Source organism: Asterias amurensis, chromosome 12 (genome assembly GCF_032118995.1).
Source record: "Asterias amurensis chromosome 12, ASM3211899v1".
In the NCBI taxonomy this organism is placed as follows: domain Eukaryota; kingdom Metazoa; phylum Echinodermata; class Asteroidea; order Forcipulatida; family Asteriidae; genus Asterias; species Asterias amurensis.
Window position 1 is genome coordinate 14059675 of NC_092659.1, and position 22883 is coordinate 14082557.

A 22883-nucleotide genomic window follows, 5' to 3' on the forward strand; every position below is an offset into this window, starting at 1 on the left:
GAAATAAAATTGATTGTGTTTTATTACGCATTATAACAAGAAACATAGCAAAAATACGCAGAAGGGTGATACAGTAGTGATTCTCAAATTTTTATGCCACAAGATTTAATAAAATCTGTTTAGAATAGAATCCTTGAAATGTTTTAATTATATCGTAAACCATGCAGTCAGTCAGAAAACTTTTCAAATTATCAATGAAATAATTCATGTTCGACAAATTTCTTTACAGTTAGTTGGAGTCACAGGAAACAATAACAACAATTCGTTAGGCCCGACCGGAACAGTACATCAGGAAATACATTTTGACTATCAGATGGATAATCAACGAAAGGTGAGATGCTTCAACTTCCTTTTGTGGGAATGGAAACCTAATCGAACTGTTGTTTTTAGTACTTCGGGATGGTTAAATGGGGTATGATTTGTAAACAGACAGTAACCACTAGGTGCAGTTCATGTAGGAGTGACATTGAGGGGATGGAACCGCTGGCTAGGATACGCCCCGCTCTAAAGTTTGACGTTCAGGGAACGATTTCATCCAGCACTTTTGCGTAGCACAATATTTCACCCCGAACAAAGAAATTGACAAAATAGGGAGACCGCCAATACAGGGCTAGATAGCTCAGTTGATCCGGACGTCGTGGGTTCGAATCCCACTCTAGTCAATTCTTTGTTCAACCCCCAATATCATTTGCAAATTTACCCAGTGAGTTTTCCCTTTACATTGATAGCAAAATATTTCGACAGAACAAATTTTGCATACTCAATGGTTACAATATTGAGTAGCAAATGATGGTTTTTGAGAAGCGACTGACATATTTTGCATAGCATTTTGCTCTGCTACATGTATACAAGGGAAATCATTCAATGGCCTTTTTTTTATTTAAGAGTCTAGTGGAAAATTTACTCTCTGGGATTGAACTGTAGAGGGCCCACTCTATCACCCATTACCCCCATTTACGGTGGGATCCAACCAAATACACCTCACAGAGGTACCAGAAAGGCACCTCATGCCGCACCAAAATGGAATTCTTTGTCATCCTTGGTACATTGTTAGAGTAAATAGATTTGTGTGAGCATATTATAAACAAGGACATTTGTTCAATTGTGTAGTGCCATGTCTGTGTCATCTTACATCGGTAAACCTTTGCATAATCTCAGAATTCTAAGTGAAAACCTATCAATGACAGACACTATTTATTGCTCTGTGATTCATGATGTGAGATACATGCAGTATGGCTGCAACTGGGGATGGGAAATTTCTCATTTTTTTCAAAAACATTTCAGTAACATTCCATATTCTATTAAAAAAATTAAACAATTCTTGATTTTTGCACCACTGAAGGACAACCAAGAGGGAACTTTTATTGAAGCAAATGCCATGAGCACGTTTAGTGGTAAACCTCTATAGAAGACGTAATTTTATAATAAAAAAGGCAGTCGACTCTAGGAATTCTGCTCACTGGCAGAACACTAATGTATGTACGTGTGTATTGTATTTCTACATACAGTGACTCACTGACTGTAAACATATTTGATGGTAGTTTTTATTGTGGTCTGGGTGAGGAAGCTGCCATTTTATTACTGTTTTAATACTTTTGAAATGTGTATTAATGTATATTTTTGTCAATACTTATGATGCGGTTTTGAGCGCATATAAACTACATGTATGTTTTAATGTGTATAATGCTTTTTAGACACACAAAACCAAAATGCAATGTTGCTCACTTACATACTGTATAGGCCTGTATCATTATGTGCATAATGTGAGGAGATAGAACCTGTATGATAATACATAATCATTTTGACGAGAAACAAAAAAGTTCATACATGGCCGGCCTACTGTACATCTATAGGTGTCTGAAATTTAGTACAGTACATGTCTTGAAACTTTTTTTTTTTTTTAAGAGTGACCTTGTACGTTCTAGGTCGTTTCCTGGCAGGCAGGATACACTACTGGTCATTTGGGATCTTTTACATTTTGGGTCATAGTTTCCACAAATCAACACACATCAAACAAGCTTAAACTAGCAAAGTAGTAAGCCTAAGACACAAAATGTCACAGTGTTTTGACACAGTGACACAACAATGTGATTGTAGCCAGGGGTGCGTTCCACTCGCGCAAACGTTGCCAACAGTTGCGCACGTTCGCCAACAATTTCAAGTGGAACAAGTTGTTCGCGACCACCGTTGGCGAACGTTGGCAATCCACTGGTGTTTTTTTTTTTTTGACATGCTGGCTTTAATGATATTTGTCAACTGTCAGGTCTGTAATTTCATCTTTGAGAGGCCAAGGCCACTTTCAGTTTTCAAAGAGCACTAATATTAGAAAATCTTAAAAGTCTATGGGAATGTTATGAAGGAGCACCAAGGCCTAAAGACCAGGGGCAACAGAGGTATCCAAGGCCTTCATGTAATTTCAGGCCTGAACTGAAAATGTGGACTCAATTGGACATCGAAGTTGTCAGCGAGTATGAAAGAAAAACACCCTTGGTGCACAAATTTGTGTGTGCTTTTAAATGCCTAAAAGGCTTCAGGCCTGAAGTCTTTTAATACATATTTGAGTGAGAAATTACTTATGTTCTCAAAAACTAAGATACTTCAGAGGGAGCCTTTTCTCACTATTCTTTGTACTATCAACAGCTCTGTACATTGTTTGTTAGAAGTAAGTTTTTATGCTAACAATTATTCTGGGAAATTACTAAAAGTGGCCAGTCGTCGATTTTTCCCAAACTCTTACTTTACTTAGGATTAATCTTATGACAAGTTTATTTCCGTATCCATTCACGTTAGGACACATTGAAACAATCCTAACTCGAGATAGGACTATTCCTAGCATTTCGTGAAATTGGTTGCAGTGCCTTTAAAATGAAATATAACAATGCCTATTGCATGGTGAGTCACTGCTTTTGTTTTTGAAATACAAGTGTAATCTGACGCTAGTGATGTTTGCATACATGTATTAATAGAACAGCAATATTTACAAGAGGAAAAGCTGACACGGCATTGCGCAGAATCCTCTCCATATTATTCTGTTCTGTGTGTACAGCATTTATAGTAAGTATCAATATGATATCGGCTGATTGGCTGAGACATTGCTTGCCTGAGGAATAACTTAAATTTCTATGAATAATTCATAAGCTAGGAGGGGCTAAAGTAAAGGATTTGGTTGACTACTGAATATAATGGATTAACCCTCCTACTGTCTGACCGTTCAACATTATCCACTGTGGTGTTGATGATGATGTAGATTAACTATTCCAGCCTACAATAAATACATCCACACACGCGAGTGTGAGTAACTATCCAGGAAAAATTAGGAAAAGAGAAAAAAATAAGGAGGCAAGAAAAAAAGAGGAAAAGATAATATTCCTGTACTTTTGTACACAGAAAGTGAAGGGAAAAAAGGAAAATCAAAACCCCAAAAAAGGAAATCAGCTGAAAAAAGGAAGTCATCCATCCTACTGTCTGACCATTGATATCATTTAGAGTGGTTTTGAATAATGATTAACTTTACCAGCCTGCATCAATCGGTGAAAGCAACACTGTACACAATCAACCCTCCTACTGTCCAACCATTTAATATCACCCACTGTGGCTTTGGATGATAGATACTGTGCATGTAAGCAACATAATGTATCTATGCCGGCCTTCAATAATATGATACTTGACTGATTTTGTTTTAAAATGCATGCTAACCTGTAATCTTGTGGTAATTTCACAGTCTATGCAGTACACAATGTAGATAAAGTCACCCTCCTCCTATGAGAGACAGGACTGTATGTATACATACATGTACGTACACAGTAACAAGGTACTGTAAAGTGTGTAGTTTCTGCACCCAGTTGTGCCACGATACACTACGCCTGAAGTTGAATGGTTTCAAATGGTTGCCCAATGTGCTGGAAATGTGACCGAGAGCAATGAATTGTATATCCGTTCTGAATGAACGAAGCCTTTAAAATAACCAATTTAAAATTACACAGCATAAATGTACGTACATGGTACCATTACAAATTGCTAATGCCAACGGCAACTTATCAAACTACAGCCTACATATTTCTTTTATCGACCAAAATAACCAACAACTAATCCTTTTCATGGAATTTTTGGCATAAACATTGTGATCTGAACAAAAAATGGGAAAAAAATATAAAATGGAGGAAACTGTTTTTACAACATACCTGTACAACACCCCCAGAATATGTGAATCATCAGCCTTTATACTCCGCAAAAATTGATCAATAAAACTCAGAACCTTTGGTAAAGAGCGTCAGTTTCCGCACCATGTCAAAACAATCACAGCTTGGCCGTCCCTTCAAACAGGTTTTGCATACCATTTGGTTAGAATGAAAACAGAATGTTCAGTGATTGTTTGCGCAAAAAGGCAACAGCTGGTGTAGCGAAGGGGTGACCCAGAACACACAAATTTCATTCGTTGGTGAAAAAAACAGCTGCTTTTTATAAATATTGTACTGCAAAGGTGAGAATACTAATGATATTCATTAGAGCTGCCAACATTTGCAACATTAGGGAAAACTGACTAGATTTAAAGCCATTGGACCCTTTCGGTAAACAGTATTGTCCAAGGCCCACACTTTGTGTACCACAACTTCTATCAAATAACAAACCTGTGAAAATTTAGGCTCAATCGGTCATCGGAGTCGGGAGAAAACAACGGAAAAACCTACCCTTGTTTCCGCGCGTTTTGCCGTGTCATGACATGTGTTAAAAATAAATCTGTAATTCTCATTAACGATTATTTGTATGGTTTTGCTGTTTTCTCAAAAAGTAAAGCATTTCATGGAATAATATTTCAAGAGAAGTCTTTCACCATTGCCTTCTGTTAGCCCTGAAAGTTATTTGTAAATCTGTGAACTTCTTCCTTTTTTTTCTGAACCGAAAGGGTCCAATGGCTTTAACCCTGTGTGACATCTGGTGGAAAAATTTGGTGACACTCTACCAATATATTTGTTCATGGGAGGCAATTCAGAAGCTATACAACCTGTAACTGCCATATAAACGGGAACCACACCCAAAGCTTCTCAAAATTTACCAGTGGCCAGGTCTGATGCTTTACAGAGGCAACGAAGGTGGTTGCCTTCGTACCCCCTGGTCATTGCCCTGGTGCCATTGAAATGCCCCAATAGGAAATGTACATGTGTATTAAATTCCTTAATGCCCTTGCCCTTTCAAAAATGAAGCATACAGGCCTGTGTGGTGGTTTGTTAGGAAAGTCAATGTAACACATCATCCACTCGAGACGATCGTCTAGCTGCTGTACATAAATTAGACATGCACAACAAACAAGACTAATAAGGTTAGAGGGAATGCAACATGCCATATCACTTCCAATAGAAACTTTCATTTATAAATACATGTACCTCAGACAGTTTTGTTACTCCTATTGGTGGAGAGCGCGTCACGTGGTGGTGGTGTTTAAACGGTTGATAATGACCAGCTAAAGCTGTTTATAACCGGTTGTTTTCGGATACGTTTAGATGCATACTAACTACGCGCACGAATGCATATCCGAAAAAAAGTATCTCAGGCATAAAAATGGAACTCACATACGGAGCTCCAGGAAGTCGAAAAACGGATAAGTTTTACAGAGTTTTTTAACAAAAAAAGGCATTTATGAATGGGAATAAAAGAATAGTGACTCATTCTTAAACTGCCAATTAAAACCTTGAAGGGTCGTGGCTGTGCGATAAAGGCCCCACGCTTTCGGCTCGGGCCTTTATCGCACCGCCCTGACCCTGCCGGTTTTAAACGGCAGTTTAAGAACTTGTTGCTACCCTTTTATTCTCTTATTAATTCCACTACAAAGCCATCAAGCTCTCTACAGAAAACTGCTTAAGATCAAAATAGACTTTCCTCTCACACTACAGAAGGGAAAACGATAGGTGCAGATAATTCTTATTTTTGCTAGCCTGGCAGAACTCGATCTCACAAACACTGGGTTCATCTATGAATGGTCAATACTGCCATAGTGGTTAGTATTCAATATTGGTTTTTAATCTTCTTTTGATTGTGGTAATTTTATTTGTAATTTAAATTGTTCACTTTTAAAGTAATTTTATTGCCTCTATCTCTATTCATTTTAATGTGTGTTATAATGCATACAATGGGTATAGTTTTATAGTGTACTTTCTTGTACTTTTTATTCATACTTTATTGTTTAGTACATTTGAACACAATTATGTTGGAATGTGCGCTATATAAATGAATAAATGATTCTTATCATGACTATTATTATTCCGATATTACAACTGCCATCATAATTAAAGATCAACCTTATAGCTCTCTGTGAAAAAAAGCTCGGATAAAGCTTGACTTCGAAGATTTAATCTTGGAATGTTTTACATGTCAGGGAAGAAGAGATCCTAAATCATACAAATCTGTTTCAACTTTGTCCCTAACGTGTTTAATTAATGAGTAATTACTTAATTAACAAAATGTTCTCTTCGTGAAAACGTTACAAAACATGGTCTGCGTGCAGCGCGTCGTGTATACACTTTTCGGCTGTTCGTGAAAACGCAAAAGCTGGAGCACCCATTTTTGGCACCGTGCCAAGGGATAATTCCACGCGGTAGAGCAATACACTTTTATGCACTTCGTGAAAACGCAATTCTCGGTGGTGCTTATTTTTTGTCCTTTTAAGTTTTTGGCTCTTCGTGAAAACGCAAAAGCCGGCGCGCTCATGATTGGCACTGCGCCAGCTGTACAATCAACGTGGTAAGGTAAACAGAGGTTTTTGTCATTCATCAAATTAGCGTAATTAAGAAACTAGACAATTTTGAGACCTATAACTTTGTAAATAGTTAGATCCCGATCACCTTAGTCAAATCCACCAAAAAAAATCAAAATCTGTTTTTTTATCGATATTTAAGGTTTTTGGCCCTTCGTGAAATTGTTGACGATATAGGTCCACATGCGGGTCAAAAATCGTGCAACATGCAAGGATTCTCACACATAAATCATTCATACCTGCACAAATTTTCTGACATGAAATTGGTGTTGATGCTCTTCATGAGTGGCCATTAGCCCTCCTGCCTAGGGCAGGCAGGCCTGGAATTTCAACTTTTAAAGGGCAAGGCCAAGACTAGGTCAAGGCCTGCGTGTAATTCCAGGCATGTGAAGGGAACTGAAGTTTTTTGCCAACATGTTACATATGAAACATATACTGTAATGACTAAGAAAAACCAACTTTAAAAGTTAAGTTATGATATAAAAGGTTAAAGTAAGTAAAGTTAAGTTAAGGGAAGTTAAAGGAACACGTTGCCTTGGATCGGTCGAGTTGGTCTTTGAAAAGCGTTTTGTGACCGTTTGTTATAAAATGCATATGGTTAGAAAGATGATGTAAAAGTAGAATACAATGATCTACACAAAAATGCCTCGAAATTGCGTGGTTTTCTTTTTACCTCGTCCAATAACACGGTCGGCCATTTATGGGAGTCAAAATTTTGACTCCCATAAATGGCCGACCGTGATAGTTCGCGACGTAAAAAGAAAACCGTGCAATTTTGAGTGATACTTGTGTGGAACATTATATTCTACTTTTAAAACATCTTTCTAATCATATACATTTCATAACAAACGGTTTCAAACGCTTTTTATAGACCAACTCATCCGATCCAAGGCAACGTGTTCCTTTAAGTTACATGTCAATTAAATTAAGTTAAGTTAAGGGAAGGGAAGTTAAGTTAAGTAAACTTAAGTTGGTTAAGTTTAGTTAAAGTTAACCACTGAAAACAGGACTGTGTGGTTTAAGTTGAAGGGTTTAGTAACTAGGTACAAAATCACTTCAACACGCAAAACAGGACAGCTGTGTGGTTTTAAAGGGTCTAGTAACTAGGTCAGATTACCTCAACACTCAAAACAGGACTCTGTGTGGTTTTGAAGGGGTTAGTAACTAACTACAAAAAATCATCCTTTGACACAGAAAACAAGACAGCTGTGTCGTTTTAAAGGGTTTAGTAACCAGCTAAAAAAATCCCTCTAACACTCAAAACAGGACAGCTGTGTGGTTTTGAAGGGTTTAGTAACTAACAAAAAAATCACTCTAACACTCAAAACAGGACAGCTGTGTGGTTTTGAAGGGTTTAGTAACTAACTAAAACAATCACTCTGACACTCAAAACAGGACAGCTGTGTGGTTTTGAAGGGTTTAGTAACTAACTAAAAAAATCACTCTAACACTCAAAACAGGACAGCTGTGTGGTTTTGAAGGGTTTAGTAACTAACTAAAAAAAATCACTCTAACACTCAAAACAGGACAGCTGTGTGGTTTTGAAGGGTTTAGTAACTAACTAAAAAAATCACCCTAGAACACTCAAAACAGGACAGCTGTGTGGTTTGGAAATGCTTAGTACATTGTAACTACATTGTAACACACAAAACAGGACAGCTGTGTGGTTTTGAAGGGTTTAGTAACTAGCTCAGAAAGTAGGTTAGTTAAGTAATCAGGCAAGGGATGCACGTCAAACTCTGCAAAGAACACAATACCTACATGGTTGGGGTAATTGGTGGTAGGACCTCAGAAGCTCGTTGGGGCTGACGAGGGTGTAACTGAGAAGTTGCTGTCCTGTTTCTACGCCCCACGCGATCAGAGCTGCCATCCTATAGAGACGGGGGCGACATGGGGTTCACACACTTCTGAGGGAGTTACAGCCAAGGGGGTAATGGTCAGACAGTAAAAACTTTGGCAAATTGTAAGACATTCAAGTTTAAAGACCTGTTGAATTTAAATAAATTATTTGCAAAAATACAGAGTTTAAACAGCATCGCATCAAAGAAAAATGTTTTTTGCATGCCCACCTAAAACATACAATAACTTTCATTAAAGGAACACGTTGCCTTGGATCGGTCGAGTTGGTCTTTGAAAAACGTTTGTAACCGTTTTTTATAAAATGCATATGGGTAGAAAGATGTTGTAAAAGTAGAATACAATGATCCACATAAACATGCCTCGAAATTGCGTGGTTTTCCTTTTACCTCGTCGACTAACACGTCGGCCATTTATGGGGGTCAAAATTTTGACTCCCATAAATGGCCGACGGTGTTAGTTCGCACAATAGCAGGAAAACCACGCAATTTCGAGGCAAACTTGTGTGGATCATTGTATTCTACTTTTAAAACATCTTTCCAACCATATGCATTATATAAAAAACTGTTACGAACGCTTTTGTTTTGACCAACTCGTCCGATCCAAGGCAACGTGTTCCTTTAACAACACAAGTTCCCAAAATCCTATCAAAATCCAATGGTGTGTATTGGTAGATTCTGTTGGACTGAGGAATGCACTAGTACTAAACTGTGCTTTAAATGGGGTCAGGAATAACACTTCAATCAGAGTCCAACGATTGGGTGCTAAAAATTCATAATGGTGTTAGATTTTGCTAGAGTGTGGAGGGGTTGTAGTCAACCACTCCAAGGAGCTTCGTCTTAAAGCTTTTTTCTGTTTGTCTATTCAACAACAAATAAACCCTAAGGGATTAAAAAGATGGAAGTAGGCCTATAAAATCAGGGCTTGATTCTTAAACTGGAACACTGACCTTCACTATACAAACAAGTTTTTTTAAGTTTAAACATTATTTGTTTCCGGTTTTCGTTGTTTGGTGTTTTTTTTATGGGGGGGGGTGGCTTTTCTACTATTTGAGGAGTGTGATCGGACAAACGAGAACATTCCTGACAAAATGGAGATCATCTCATTTTAGTCTAGAGATAAATAAAACCAAGATGTCCGGGGTGGTACAGTAATGGGTTCACAGAGTGTCTACATCACTATGCATAGGAGACTAGGCTTAAGTTCACATCTTCAAGAAAGATCAAAGGCAAAGGAAGATCAATGATAAAATCCTGAAACCTCCAAGTCACAGTCTCCTTTTGGTTAGAGATTAAACCTCCTGAATGCCAGGGTGGTCAAGTAATGAATTTACAGAGTCTCTACAACACATGCACATAAACATACGGTATGTGTACATCACTACTACAAATGGGAGATCAGTTGCTTTCTTTGACACAAGTTTTAACTTGTGTTAAAACATCTTCAAGAATCGAAAGTGGAATGAAAAATGAAGACCTACGAATGACAACATCCTGAAACTGAAACAATGTTGATCTGGTCATAGCAATATCTAAAACCTTGTGAATGTCCAGGGTGTTTCAGTTATGGATTCACTGACTCTCTACGTCCCTACAAATGGGCATTGATGAGCGACGAGGAGGATCAGACACAAGTCTGCATATTCAAGCAAGTTCAAAGGCGAAAGAAAATGCATGTACAGGTTTGAAGAAAATCAGGAGAACATTCTGCAGGCATGCAATCTGTAACTTCACCAAAAGGAGGAAACTACAAAACATAAATGGTTTTGTATAGTAATTTTCAATTTTGAATGGTAAAACTTAAGAATGAAAAAAAAGAGGAAATCAGCTGATCCGAGGAAAAGTTGCATGCCTGATTCTGACAAATCACTGGCCTTTTATTAAGTCAGTTTATATTTTGTTGATGAAAAATACTGTGTTTCATTGAAGAAAATAACAGACTCACAAGGGATCTGTCTCTCAAACCCAGCCATAACCTTAAGGTATTAAATACAAAAGATTGCTGCATTAGACCTGACAAACTAGTCGCAGACAGTGTTCATGTTTTATGTAATCATTTATCAATCATACATGAAACAACAATCATGTACATGTAAACGTTCAGGCTTAAAGGAACACTTGGATCGGACGAGTTGGTCTATAAAAAGGGTTTGTAACCGGTTTTTAATACAATGCATATGGTTGGAAAGATGTTTTAAAAGTAGAATACAATGATCCACACAAGTTTGCCTCGAAATTGCGTGGTTTTCCTTCTACTGTGCGAACTAACACGGTCGGCCATATAAATGGCCGACCGTGTTAGTCGACGAGGTAAAAGGAAAACCGTGCAATTTCGAGGCATGTTTGTGCGGACACTGTATTCTACTTTTACAATATCTTTCTACCCATATGCATTTTATAAAAAACGGTTACAACACTTTTCAAAGACCAACTCGACCGATCCAAGGCAACGTGTTCCTTTAACCCGTTATGTGAGTCAGCAGAAAATAATGAAAACCATGAACAATTTTCGACATGTAAACACAATATCCTTAATTTTGATTTTAACAACCAAAATCAACAGATTTTTTTGTTAAAGTTTTCAGATACAGAATGACTTCATTTCAGAGGGAGTATTTCACAGAAAAATAGGTTCTAGTATGAACTTCATAGTACTTGAGCTTTCATACTAAAATTTAACCACAATGTTTTTTATCCTAAGTACAGTACCAATGCTGTGTGATACCTTTAAAGGCTCTGGACAACACCTTTAGTAATGGGAGACTTTTGGACGGTCCCTTTCCATAGTTCTACGCGTGCTCAGACCTACACGCGCAATACTAAGCATGTGCGCGCACTTAAAGAGGTGCAAAACAGGACCATTATGTCTGCTGCCACCAGCGTCTCAAAACTCTCCCATTGTCAAAGACCAGTATTCTCACTTGTCTGTAAAAATATTAAACTCAGTACTGGTCATTGAAGTTGCAAGAGAATAATGGAAGAAAAAACACCCTTGTTGCACACACTTGCGTGCTTTCAGATGCCTAAACAGGCTTCAGACCTAAAGTCTTTTTTTTTTTATTGGAGTGAGCAAATTACATGTACCGGTACCTCTTTCTTAAAAACCATGTTACTTTAGAGGAATCCATTTCTCACAATATTTCATTACTATCAACAGCTCCCCATTGCCAGTTACTAGAGATGGTATGCTAAACAATTGTTTTGAAAATTTACCAATAGTCTACATGTACAGTGCCTTTAACTACAGCCACTACACGCACTCAAACTCCTACGGGAAACAATTGGCAAGCCTGTGGCATTCAACAATGTTTGATTACTCAGTGTCCCGCTTGATTCAACGGGGAAATTATTCCTGGAACTTGCCAGACGTAGCTGTCACCGTCACAGATCAACTAAACCAGCATATGTTTAATCCATTAAGAGCCTCATATGGAATTATGTGAAAACTACGTATGTCATTACTGTGTTGTCATGGAATTCAATATAATGTACAGTCCGTTATTTTAGTTTTGATGTTTATTGACGTAGTTGTTCACAATATTGTTTTGGGTAACATTTAAGTACAATCAACCATCGGATGTTTTGGTTGATGACTCACAAACTGATAACAATTAATTATTCAAGGGAAAATACTGTACAGAGGCTTTAGTAAACTCCTCCTCAGCATGTAATATTGTGATACACTGTGTACAATGTAGTGTACATAAATAACAAATCTCATGTAAGAGATGTGGGCTACAGTATGTGGGAGAGACTAAGACCAAACTTAGTCTTCGCTTTGCGAATCATGTCTCTTCTATAAAGACTAAGAAACCAAACCCAGTCTCTATCCACTTCAACAGCCCCAATCATAGTGTTAGTGATGTTGAACTTCTGGTGATTGAAGCTTGCAATGGTGATGACACACACCGCAAGAGTAGAGAATCACACTGGATTCACCAACTCAAGACAGTCAAACCCTTTGGACTTAACATAAACACTGGTGTTAAATAACTTCTCATTCTGCCGAAGAACTTATGTTGTATATATTCTGTACATAAAGTTTAAATTAATTTTGTTTAAAGTTGTTTTTATAAATTCATCACTGTAACTATCTGATGTAAGTAATCCCCCCCCCTTTTTTTCCACAGGTCCCTCATACCTATTTTTAAAATCATCATACCTTTGATCTTGCTATTCTTATTAATTTACCATTGTTAGTTGCATCATAATGCAACTTGCTCTCTAATCCTACCCTCTCATGTTTCCCTGCATTGTTGTTGAACAATACATTTACCACTTTTATGGTCCAGTAACCCAATCCCTTCATACTAAACATCCTTTGTCCCCGCCACTTCACTCCTATTGGTTCATAGCCACCAATATTGTTTCTGAAATAGAAACTTTGATTGGCTGTTATTTTCCCGCTTCTTTCTGGATCCTTTCCTTAATCCCTTTCCCCCTCTCTTTTTCTATAAATGGATATGTATTTGTTTGTACTTGTTTTATGCCTCTGAAGAAGGTCCGGTTTGGATCGAAAGCTAAGGCCGTCAACCCTATTCATTAAATAACAAATTCTTATATAATGAGTAGGGTAGATGGCCTTAACTTTCGATCCAAACCGGACCTTCTTCAGAGGCATAAAACAAGTACGTACAAACAAATACAATATCCATTTATAGAAAAAGAGAGGGGAAAGGGATTAAGGGAAGGATCCAGAAAGAAGCGGGAAAATAACAGCCAATCAAAGTTTCTATTTCAGAAACCATAGTGGCTATGAACCAATAGGAATAAAGTGGTGAAGACAAAGGATGTTTCGTATGAAAGGATGAATTATTGAACAAATTCTTATAAAGTGCATTTCACAATAAACCGTATCAATGCGCTTTACATAAGTCCCCTGGTCATTCGGCCAATAACATTCTTCTAATCTTTCTCAGCTCCCTATAGGGAGTATACAGCCCCAAGCTGCCGTGGCGCTCCGAAGGCTTTTTCATTCACAATATTAACCTCTACCCTCGCACGTACCCATTTATACCCCTGGGTGAAGAGAAGCAATTATAGTAATGTATCTTGCTCAAAGACACAAGTGTCAGGACCGGGATTCAAACCCACACTCTGGTGACTTAGCATCAGAACTTGTATTTGATGCTCTTAACCACTCGGCCACGTCACTCTACATTTAGTTTATCTCTCCATCTTCTGTTTTGTCTCTCTCTTTTTCTTACTAGTAGCTTAGGCACTTTACACCATTGTTATCCCTGTACATCGTTCCTTATAACTTTCTCAAAAGCTTCAGGATCATAGGAACCTCTCCTAGGCCACGTCACTCTACATTTAGTTTATCTCTCCATTTTCTGTTTTGTCTCCCTCTTCTTCTTACTAGCAGCTTAGGCACTTTACACCATTATTATCCATGTACATCATTCCTTATAACTTTCTCAAAAGCTTCAGGAGCATAGGACACCCTGCCACACAATCTTTTCCCCCATCCCTTCTGCCCAACACTCATCTCACAATCACCAGAGTTATTCCCATGCACAAGCTCACGCATCGGGCCGTTATGCGCCGTTTGCGTGCCGATTAGCAAACGTTTTTATTTGTATTTATAATAAAAAAAATTCACAAGGAGTATGAACACAAAAAAACATATAAAATGCTCCAGATTGACCAGTAGGGCTTTTAAAACCAAGATAAACACCAAGAAGAAAACATTCGGAAGACCTTATTTTAGTTCAGCATGCTTTGGCCAAACTTCCAGTCCAGAATGCCCCGCAATTTAGAAAACAAATCTGGGGAGAATCCTGATGACAATTCAGCTCCATTACTTTCACCAGACAGTACTCACACATGAACAAATATGCAGATCTAATACACTCAATTGATAATACCAATAACTGTCTGAACCGCTCAAGGGCAGAAAATAGAGAAGCAAGCAGAGGGGATGGGGGGGATCAATGGGGACGATGAGAAACTACTGATGTGGCGTGACAGCTGGCGCCAACGTTTTCCTCCTGGTCTGGTTATTACTTTACTCATAAAGGAAATCATGTGAAGAAGATAAAGGTAGTAGGTTGACATGGTCAAGGTGATGCTGAACATGGGGTAGGGGTATAGGTGGGTAAGCATGCTTTACAGAGAAAGTACGCCATACAAATGATGTGTTATTATTTCTATGCAGGGAAACAGATGGGTGGGGGATTGACCGCGTTGATGGGGAAGGTTGGGATGATAAAGGTGCAGGATACATATAAGGGCAGAGTCACACTGCAGCGATAACGAGAACGATAACGATCATGACGCACAGAGAACGCATTGTATTGGTTAAATTGCTCCATGCAGAATACGCACACGCTCATTCAACCAATGGAATGCGTTCTCTTTGCGTTGTTATCGTTATCGCTGCAGTGGGACCGGACCTTTAGAGGGGTTGAGGGGATGAGGTACAACAGGGTGAGCATAATGTAGGAAACCTGATAGGTGGGCGATTGACTGGGTTGATCAGGGAGAGTTGGGGCGTGAAGGGGCAGGATTAGAGCCTGGGTTGGGATGGGTACAATTGGGTGAGCATAATTCAGGGAAATTGATGGGTAGGGGATTGACTGGGCTGATCAGGGAGAGTTGGGGCGATAAGGGGCAGAATTAGAGCCTGGGTTGGAATGGGTACAATTGGGCGAGCATAATTGAGGGAAATTGATGGGTAGGGGATTGACTGGGTTGATCAGGGAGAGTTGGGGCGTGAAGGGGCAGAATTAGAGCCTGGGTTGGGATGGGTACAATTGGGCGAGCATAATTGAGGGAAATTGATGGGTAGGGGATTGACTGGGTTGATCAAGGAGAGTTGGGGCGATAAAGGGGCAGGATTAGAGCCTGGGTTGGGATGGGTACAATTGGGTGAGCATAATTCAGGGAAATTGATGGGTAGGGGATTGACTGGGTTGATCAAGGAGTGTTGGGGCGATAAAGGGGCAGGATTAGAGCCTGGGTTGGGATGGGTACAATTGGGTGAGCATAATTCAGGGAAATTGATGGGTAGGGGATTGACTGGGTTGATCAGGGAGAGTTGGGGCGTGAAGGGGCAGGATTAGAGCCTGGGTTGGGATGGGTACAATTGGGTGAGCATAATTCAGGGAAATTGATGGGTAGGGGATTGACTGGGTTGATCAGGGAGAGTTGGGGCGTGAAGGGGCAGGATTAGAGCCTGGGTTGGGATGGGTACAATTGGGGGAGCATAATTGAGGGAAATTGATGGGTAGGGGATTGACTGGGCTGATCAGGGAGAGTTGGGGCGATAAAGGGGCAGGATTAGAGCCTGGGTTGGGATGGGTACAATTGGGTGAGCATAATTCAGGGAAATTGATAGGTGGGGGAATGACTGGGTTGAAAGCGTGATGGGTTTTACTTTGTCAATCAGGTTTGATGAAAAGGAAAGCTTGTGTTTGGATTTAACGGTGAGAGGGGATGATAACTGCTGCGAGATAGACCTTTATCACGGTGTGGCCATCTTGATTTTACTCCATTCCAACTCATTGTAACCAAACTGAGGCTGGACGAAATAATAGCCTGGTGCCATGTTTTGCGCAATACATGTTAGCATTCATTTCTGTTATGGAAACAGGGAACATGACCAAGATGGTGACAGCGCAATAAAGGTCTATTGACATAGGAGAAAGATTATTACGGGAAGGAAAGCAAGAGTGACAGAGGACAAATTTGATCCACATAGATTACAATAATCAGTCATTTATAAGCAGGCGTTTCAATTGACATCAACTACTGCACAGTATGAGTCATCTTAATATCATTCATCAATGTCAACTCTTGTTACTACAGAATATTTCCCAATCATTGCCAATTGGTGAGTGCATTTTTAATTCCAATAAAATATACACTTTATGATGAATAGTAAAGGTGCGGGTAGGTTTATTTCCTATCTCCCAAGGGTAGTAATTAATAAGCAGGACAGTTGCTTTCAGAACGTAACAGTCTCCTAAATGTAAACGTATCAATCCGAACTCTACTCTGCGGCAGTAGAATAAATAGCAAGACAAGTTTAAAAAACAAATCTACACAGCAAAGTAGGTATGGTGTTGATACATGTATCTCACCATGCAATATATGCCTCAAAACACCAGCCCTAAGCAATGTACATGATATGGTAAAATGTTGGCTTAGAAAAAACTTATGCACTTAAAGGAACACGTTGCCTTGGATCGGTCGAGTTGGTCTTTGAAAAACGTTTGTAACCGTTTTTTATAAAATGCATATGGGTAGAAAGATGTTGTAAAAGTAGAATACAATGATCCACACAAACATGCCTCGAAATTGCATGGTTTTCCTTTTACCTCGTCGACTAACACGTCGGCCATTTATGGGGGTCAAAATTTTGACTCCCATAAATGGCCGACGGTGATAGTTCGCACAGTAGAAGGAAAACCACGCAATTTCGAGGCAAACTTGTGTGGATCATTGTATGCTACTTTTAAAACATCTTTTCAACCATATGCATTATATAAAAAACGGTTAAAAACGCTTTTGTTTTTACCAACTCGTCCGATCCAAGGCAACGTGTTCCTTTAAGAGCTTAATGGAATTGGACCTAGGCAATGAGACGTCAATGAATTAACCCCTTTAGAGGCGATTATTTTCTGTATTTCATCATCACCATACGCCCAGACATGGGGTTTTTATTGGAGATTTTTTAAACAATTTTTTGTTGTTGAAACAAACACAATATAAAACAAAAATTTGGTATTGCTTTTCAAATATAATGTAGATAATATGTTAACATTGAAAACATTTGAAGATATTATTTCAGGTCATGACCTTTACATTTGACCTTTTTGGGTTGAGTGAGAGTACATGGTCAAATCTTGCAGCCATTCTCAGCCGCTATGGGCAACAGCTGTTTCTGGTCGCTATGGTTTCTGAACTGAAGGGTTAATAGACCATATTGAATATGACGTCACGCGGCTCAAATATCTGACCTACAAGATGGCGTCTGTGCGTGTGTGTGTGCGTGTGTGCGTGGATGTGCCGTAGAAATCAAACCGGGAGTGCTGTGGGCTTCGATGATGTATGCATTGGACGCGCATACGGTTTGCCCTACAAGATGGCGAATTCAATACAGTCTATTAATATCACTCTATGTTCAATCACCCTGACCATGGTGGGATGGTTGACGGCCATCTCATTTAATAAACAGGATACAATAAGACATGAAGGTTATTCCCTCAACCACCAGGAAACATTAAGATAAACTTATCAGATTATTCCTGGCCTGTCCTTTTTACATGAAGGACACAGAGGGCATAGCCTCTGTTGCCCTGGTCTTGAACTTGATGCCCCTTCAAAAGCTTCTCATAAATTTGTCTAATTTTCTAATGAGAGTGCCCTTTGCAAAATGGCCGGACCTTGCCCTCTCAAATACATAGTCCCAGGTTTGGCATTCCAGTGGAACTTGTCCTATGAAAATGGCATTTCCCTTTCAAAAATGACAATGCAGACCTAAATAAAATCCCTAAATTTGTTTACTGTTTCATTGACAACAGTGATATCCACTATTGCTTTCCATTAATGTTATCAGAAACTCTTGTTCAACATCAACAAATCATTGAAACTCATCAACAAGTTTGAAGAGAGAGTAACCTTTGCCCTCAAATAATTTGTCAGTCCTGCTGTTCACTTGTTTTTCACTTTTCACATTGTGTATTAATGTACTTTAAATTGCTTTCTATTGTTCTGCCAGGGTGGAATTCACAAAGAGTTTAGAATAGTCTTATCTCGAGTTAGGACGAGTTACCCGCCCTAACTTAGGACTAGCCATAATGGTTTTTTATATCTCCTAGGACTAGTCCTAAATTAGGAATCTGAGAAGCAGCAGCATGTACAGTAATGTTTTTCAAATTGTGTTTTCCAATTTGGGATTAATTATTCTTCCTAGGTGTTGACATAACCGCTCTAGATTTCTAGCACTAACTCAAAAACGGTACCACATTTTGAAATAAAATGTTCACAGATTAGTTTGATGGTATATTACAACTGTAGGATTGAAACGAACAGTGGGTTCCATTTACCAAAAATATACAATCCCTTTACATACTCTATGAATGAATTCTACACAGACTTCCAAACAATTGCTACAAAAAATACCCTAACGAACATGCCACAGGATGACTTCAGCAGACTGCTGTGTGAGCCCAGACACACACACCCTTCTTCAGTGACTTCATTAGACTTTCATGACAACATTTTGCTTCCCGTTCTCCAGATGGGAGAGGATTCAAACACAATGACAGAAAAGAAACAACCAACAATTAACACTCATAGATGAACGAGAAAAATGGTTGAAACCACACCTACCCTGGCGAGGTATCGGTGGATAGCTCTCGGCAGCCAGAAACCATCTCATCCATGTGTGCACATGTGTTACCATTCTGTCATCTGAAGGAAATGCAACCTCCACACTGTACTGTCTTCCTTCTCCAAGAGACACATTTTATTATCATGAGAGGATTTGCTCTCTGCTGGAGCAAGTGCACTACGTCATCCAAAGGTGGGAGGGGGGGGGCTAGTATTAAAGGAGCAGTCGTATCGTCTTTATTAGAGATGGTGAGTCATAATTGACGATATTAACCATGATTTCAGAAATAATGCAAGATTGGGTGTAAAGGATTTGGGTACTTTTTGTTACACAAAACACAATGTCCACAGATTTACGTTAAACTTACATCGTTTGAAGTTAATGATAGTAGAAAGCGTACCTTAAAATATTAGCTGCTGAGGTGCTGTAGTTTTTGAGAAATAAGTAAAACAATGTCATAAAAATACGTTTTTACATGCTAAAATAATTTTCGTTTCATGATCACTGAGACAAAAATTATTTTCATGACATTGATTTACTCATTTCTCAAAAACTACAGCACCTCAGCAAGTAATATTTTCAGGGAAGCTTTCTACTATCAATATCTTCAAACTGTGTAATTTTAATGTAAATCTGTGGACATTGTGTTTCTTGTCCTACAAACATGACAAAAACTACATAGACCCTATAAGCTGCTTTCGAGATGTGCATCTTGTAAAGGAAAGTGTTGGGATGTTCGGGATGTGCATTCCAGATTTTCCAACCGGTTTAAGGCAGACATTGTTTTCACACCTAGGCCAACTTTTGATTTGAGCAGTTATACATCCATATACATACTGGAGACATTTAACTAACAGGAAGGTCGTTCTCATATGGAAAGGTTTGTGGTAACACCATGTAATGAATATCTCTCAATGAGTTGGGGTGGTTCTGAAAAGTACCGTTGGTTTCAACTCCACGTTTCGGTTAGTATGCTCGGATTGTATTCTGGAGGATGGTCTATGTCATTGGACGCATTTAAAGGGACTATCAGTCCTTATCTAAATAATGAAATGTACCAACTTATAAGCCTAACGCTTAAAGCATTGTTGTGGGTGGCTGGCATGTGGTTTCTTCACTAGGAAGAAATCAACCAAGAGAGTGGCTGTCGGTTTTTAACTGTATAACAACTTTTAATGCAATGTGAATACTGCATTATGTATCACAAGCATTTATATTACATTGAGGTTGCTCCTTTAAGGGCAAAAGGAGGAAGTTGACAGAGGCATTCAAGGGGCATTAATTCTCTCTTTCTTATTTGTTTCAATTGTCAAAATCAAGATCAGTAGGCCTATGCATATAAAGTTGTATTACACCTACATGATATGAATGGAATATTTAGAATCAGACTGCTGCTTTAAGGAGGTTCTAGGGAATTAATAACACAGCTGGATTATGACTGATCTTCAAATAGATATCTATGTAATGACTGCAGACATCTTTAATAGGGAAAAGACAGCATGTAACATCTATTTATTTAAAGATGATGATTTCAACTGCAGATTCAGAGCATCCATGCAACTTTGTTTATTGGAAAAAAAAAAAAAACAGTAGCTCAGAAAGCACTGTATAGTCAGCAACTGACCAACAAGGGTTATTTTTCTTTCATTATTTTCTTGCAACGTCAATAACCAATTGTGCCAAAATTGTCACAGATGTTAATTTATGCATACATATGTCGGGATACACCAAGTGAGAAGACTCGTCTTGACCCTATGTGTCCACCAGCTTAGACTTAGGTACTCAAGTTGAAAGTTCCCCCTTTCTGGAGAAATGGAATTCCAGGCAAGATGCATGAACAGAAATACTTTACAGCTTGCAACAATGTTTTTTAGTTAGGGAAAAAGCTGTGGTTGTGACATGGATGAAATGTGACATGGATGATAAAATATGGAATGAACGAGGTTGATCTTGTTTTCCTTTCATCTACGCGTACAGACATAGTATAACATCAGGTTTGGAATTTCATCTTTGAGAGGGCAAGGCCATTTTCATTTTGAAAAGAGCATTTCCATTGAAAAATCTTAAAGTCTCTGGGGCAACTGTTTAAGGGCACCAAGACCAAGACCAGGGGGAACATAAGCCTTTTTGAGGTATGGCGGACGTGATACGCGCGCGTCACACGCCGCGACTGATGCCACGCTCACCATGTTGGTGGTCATTAGGTTTACGTGTAAACACTGCGTCGCCTAAAATGCGCACTTCACTGAACAACATACGTTCTATTTCTATGGTCAATACGCACAAATTTACCACAACTTTACAGTGTTGTAGCATTCTGTCCGCTAACATCAAAAAGGCTTATAGGCCGTAGCCTACAGGGCCTCTGTGAAGCAATACACTTGTATGTACATAGTAAGCTACATGTACACGTAGTTTCAAGCTTGATGTAGTTCCATGCTTGACCGAGTACATGTACTCATACTCAAAATAGACAACGTCTATTGCCAAAATATCCCACGAATTATTAATCAAAATATCAGTTTCAATCATTTCTTACTGACAGCCACGGTCAAGGACAGGGCATTATAAAGTCATACACCCGTGGTGACCTCACAGCCAGTCTAAGACAGTCTCGTTGCTGAGTGAGATCGCTTTGAAATTCCGATTTACTTGCCGATAAACCCCTCCAGGAAATTAAATTTCAAGGGGAAGATCAAATACTTCCGGGGAGGGTGATCCAATTATCAGGGAGTTCAAGATTCCCTTTCGATTTCACCTACTACCAGTTATCACATAATATGGCAGAGACACTGTTGGGTGTCCTGTCTTCCTGTACTATCAAAGCAGTGATAATCAATCACCTCAAAGGGTTCAGACTTTTTCTTATGATCTTGAAGTATTTTTGAGCGTTATGTTAATAAGTACTTTCCTTTATTAAAAAAGAAGTACCTTTTTTACACAAATTGTGCATTCTTTTATGACAAGCTGCTATTCAGGGTCTCTTGCTGAGGGCTAGGGGAAAGGGGACTGACAAGTTCTACAGATTCCTATCATAAACACAGTTCGAAATTAGCACTGGACCACAGGCCCAAAGAGAGATCGCTGTAAATTTATGACCGTACAAGTCTGGCGGTCTTGTGTTTTTGAATATTACATGTAACACCTCACTGCATTTTTAATTTAAACATACAAATATCTTTCAATTCTGTAAGAGTATTAGAAATTTACCGATAAGAAAGATGAAAGTTAAACGTTCTTAGAGCTTGTCCACATCCCTGGATCCTCTACTAAAATTCCCTTACTTTTTAAATGTACATACAAAAATACGTAACGTCAGACTGAACTTTGTTGAAACCCTTTCAGCCCAAATTTCTTCTACATGTTGTATGAACCTCATGATTAGTAAGCTTTCAAACTGAAATTAAACAATTATTTTTTGTATTCTTACCAATTAAGTGTGGTACCTTTAAAGGATTTGGGTACTTTTTGTAACACAAAACACAATTTCCACAGATTTACATTTAACTTACGCCGTTTGAAGATAACATGTAGAAAGCGTACCTTAAAATATTAGTTGCTAATGCGCTGTATATTTTTTTAAATGAGTAAACCAATGTAATGAAAATATGTTTTCACATGCTAAAATAATTTTCGTCTCATGATCACTAAGACAAAAGTTATGTTCATAACTTTGTTTTAATCAATTTTTCTAAAAAAAAACTACAGTGCCACCTCAGCAAGTAATGTTTTCAGGGAAGCTTTCTACCATCATTATATTCAAACTGTGAAAGTTTAATGTAAATCTGTGGACATCGTGTTTTTTGTCCTACAAAAAGTACCCAGACCCTTTAAAGGCATTGGACACTATTGGTAATTGTCAAAGACTAGCCTTCACAGTTGGTGTATCTCAATATATGCATAAAATAACAAACCTGTGAAAATTTGAGCTCAATCG

The 22883-nt window shown here is 38.6% G+C and overlaps 1 protein-coding gene across 9 annotated transcripts in view; it reads right to left on the reverse strand.

The window, feature by feature from the left end:
* LOC139944860 (guanine nucleotide exchange factor DBS-like) overlaps nt 1-22883 on the reverse strand; it is a 120011-nt gene that overhangs the window by 75122 nt on the left and 22006 nt on the right. For 6 of the 9 annotated variants that reach the window (XM_071941996.1, XM_071941995.1, XM_071941993.1 and 3 more), the window contains exon 2: nt 8510-8655. The exons of 1 other annotated variant lie outside the window; for it this stretch is intronic. In XM_071941996.1, the coding sequence (XP_071798097.1) occupies nt 8510-8618 (109 nt within the window). In that variant the 5' untranslated portion in view covers nt 8619-8655. Of the gene's footprint in view, nt 1-4181; nt 4284-8509; nt 8656-18945; nt 19012-22883 lie in introns of those variants that run through there. 2 more of the 9 variants (XM_071941994.1, XM_071941997.1) reach the window with 2 other exon arrangements.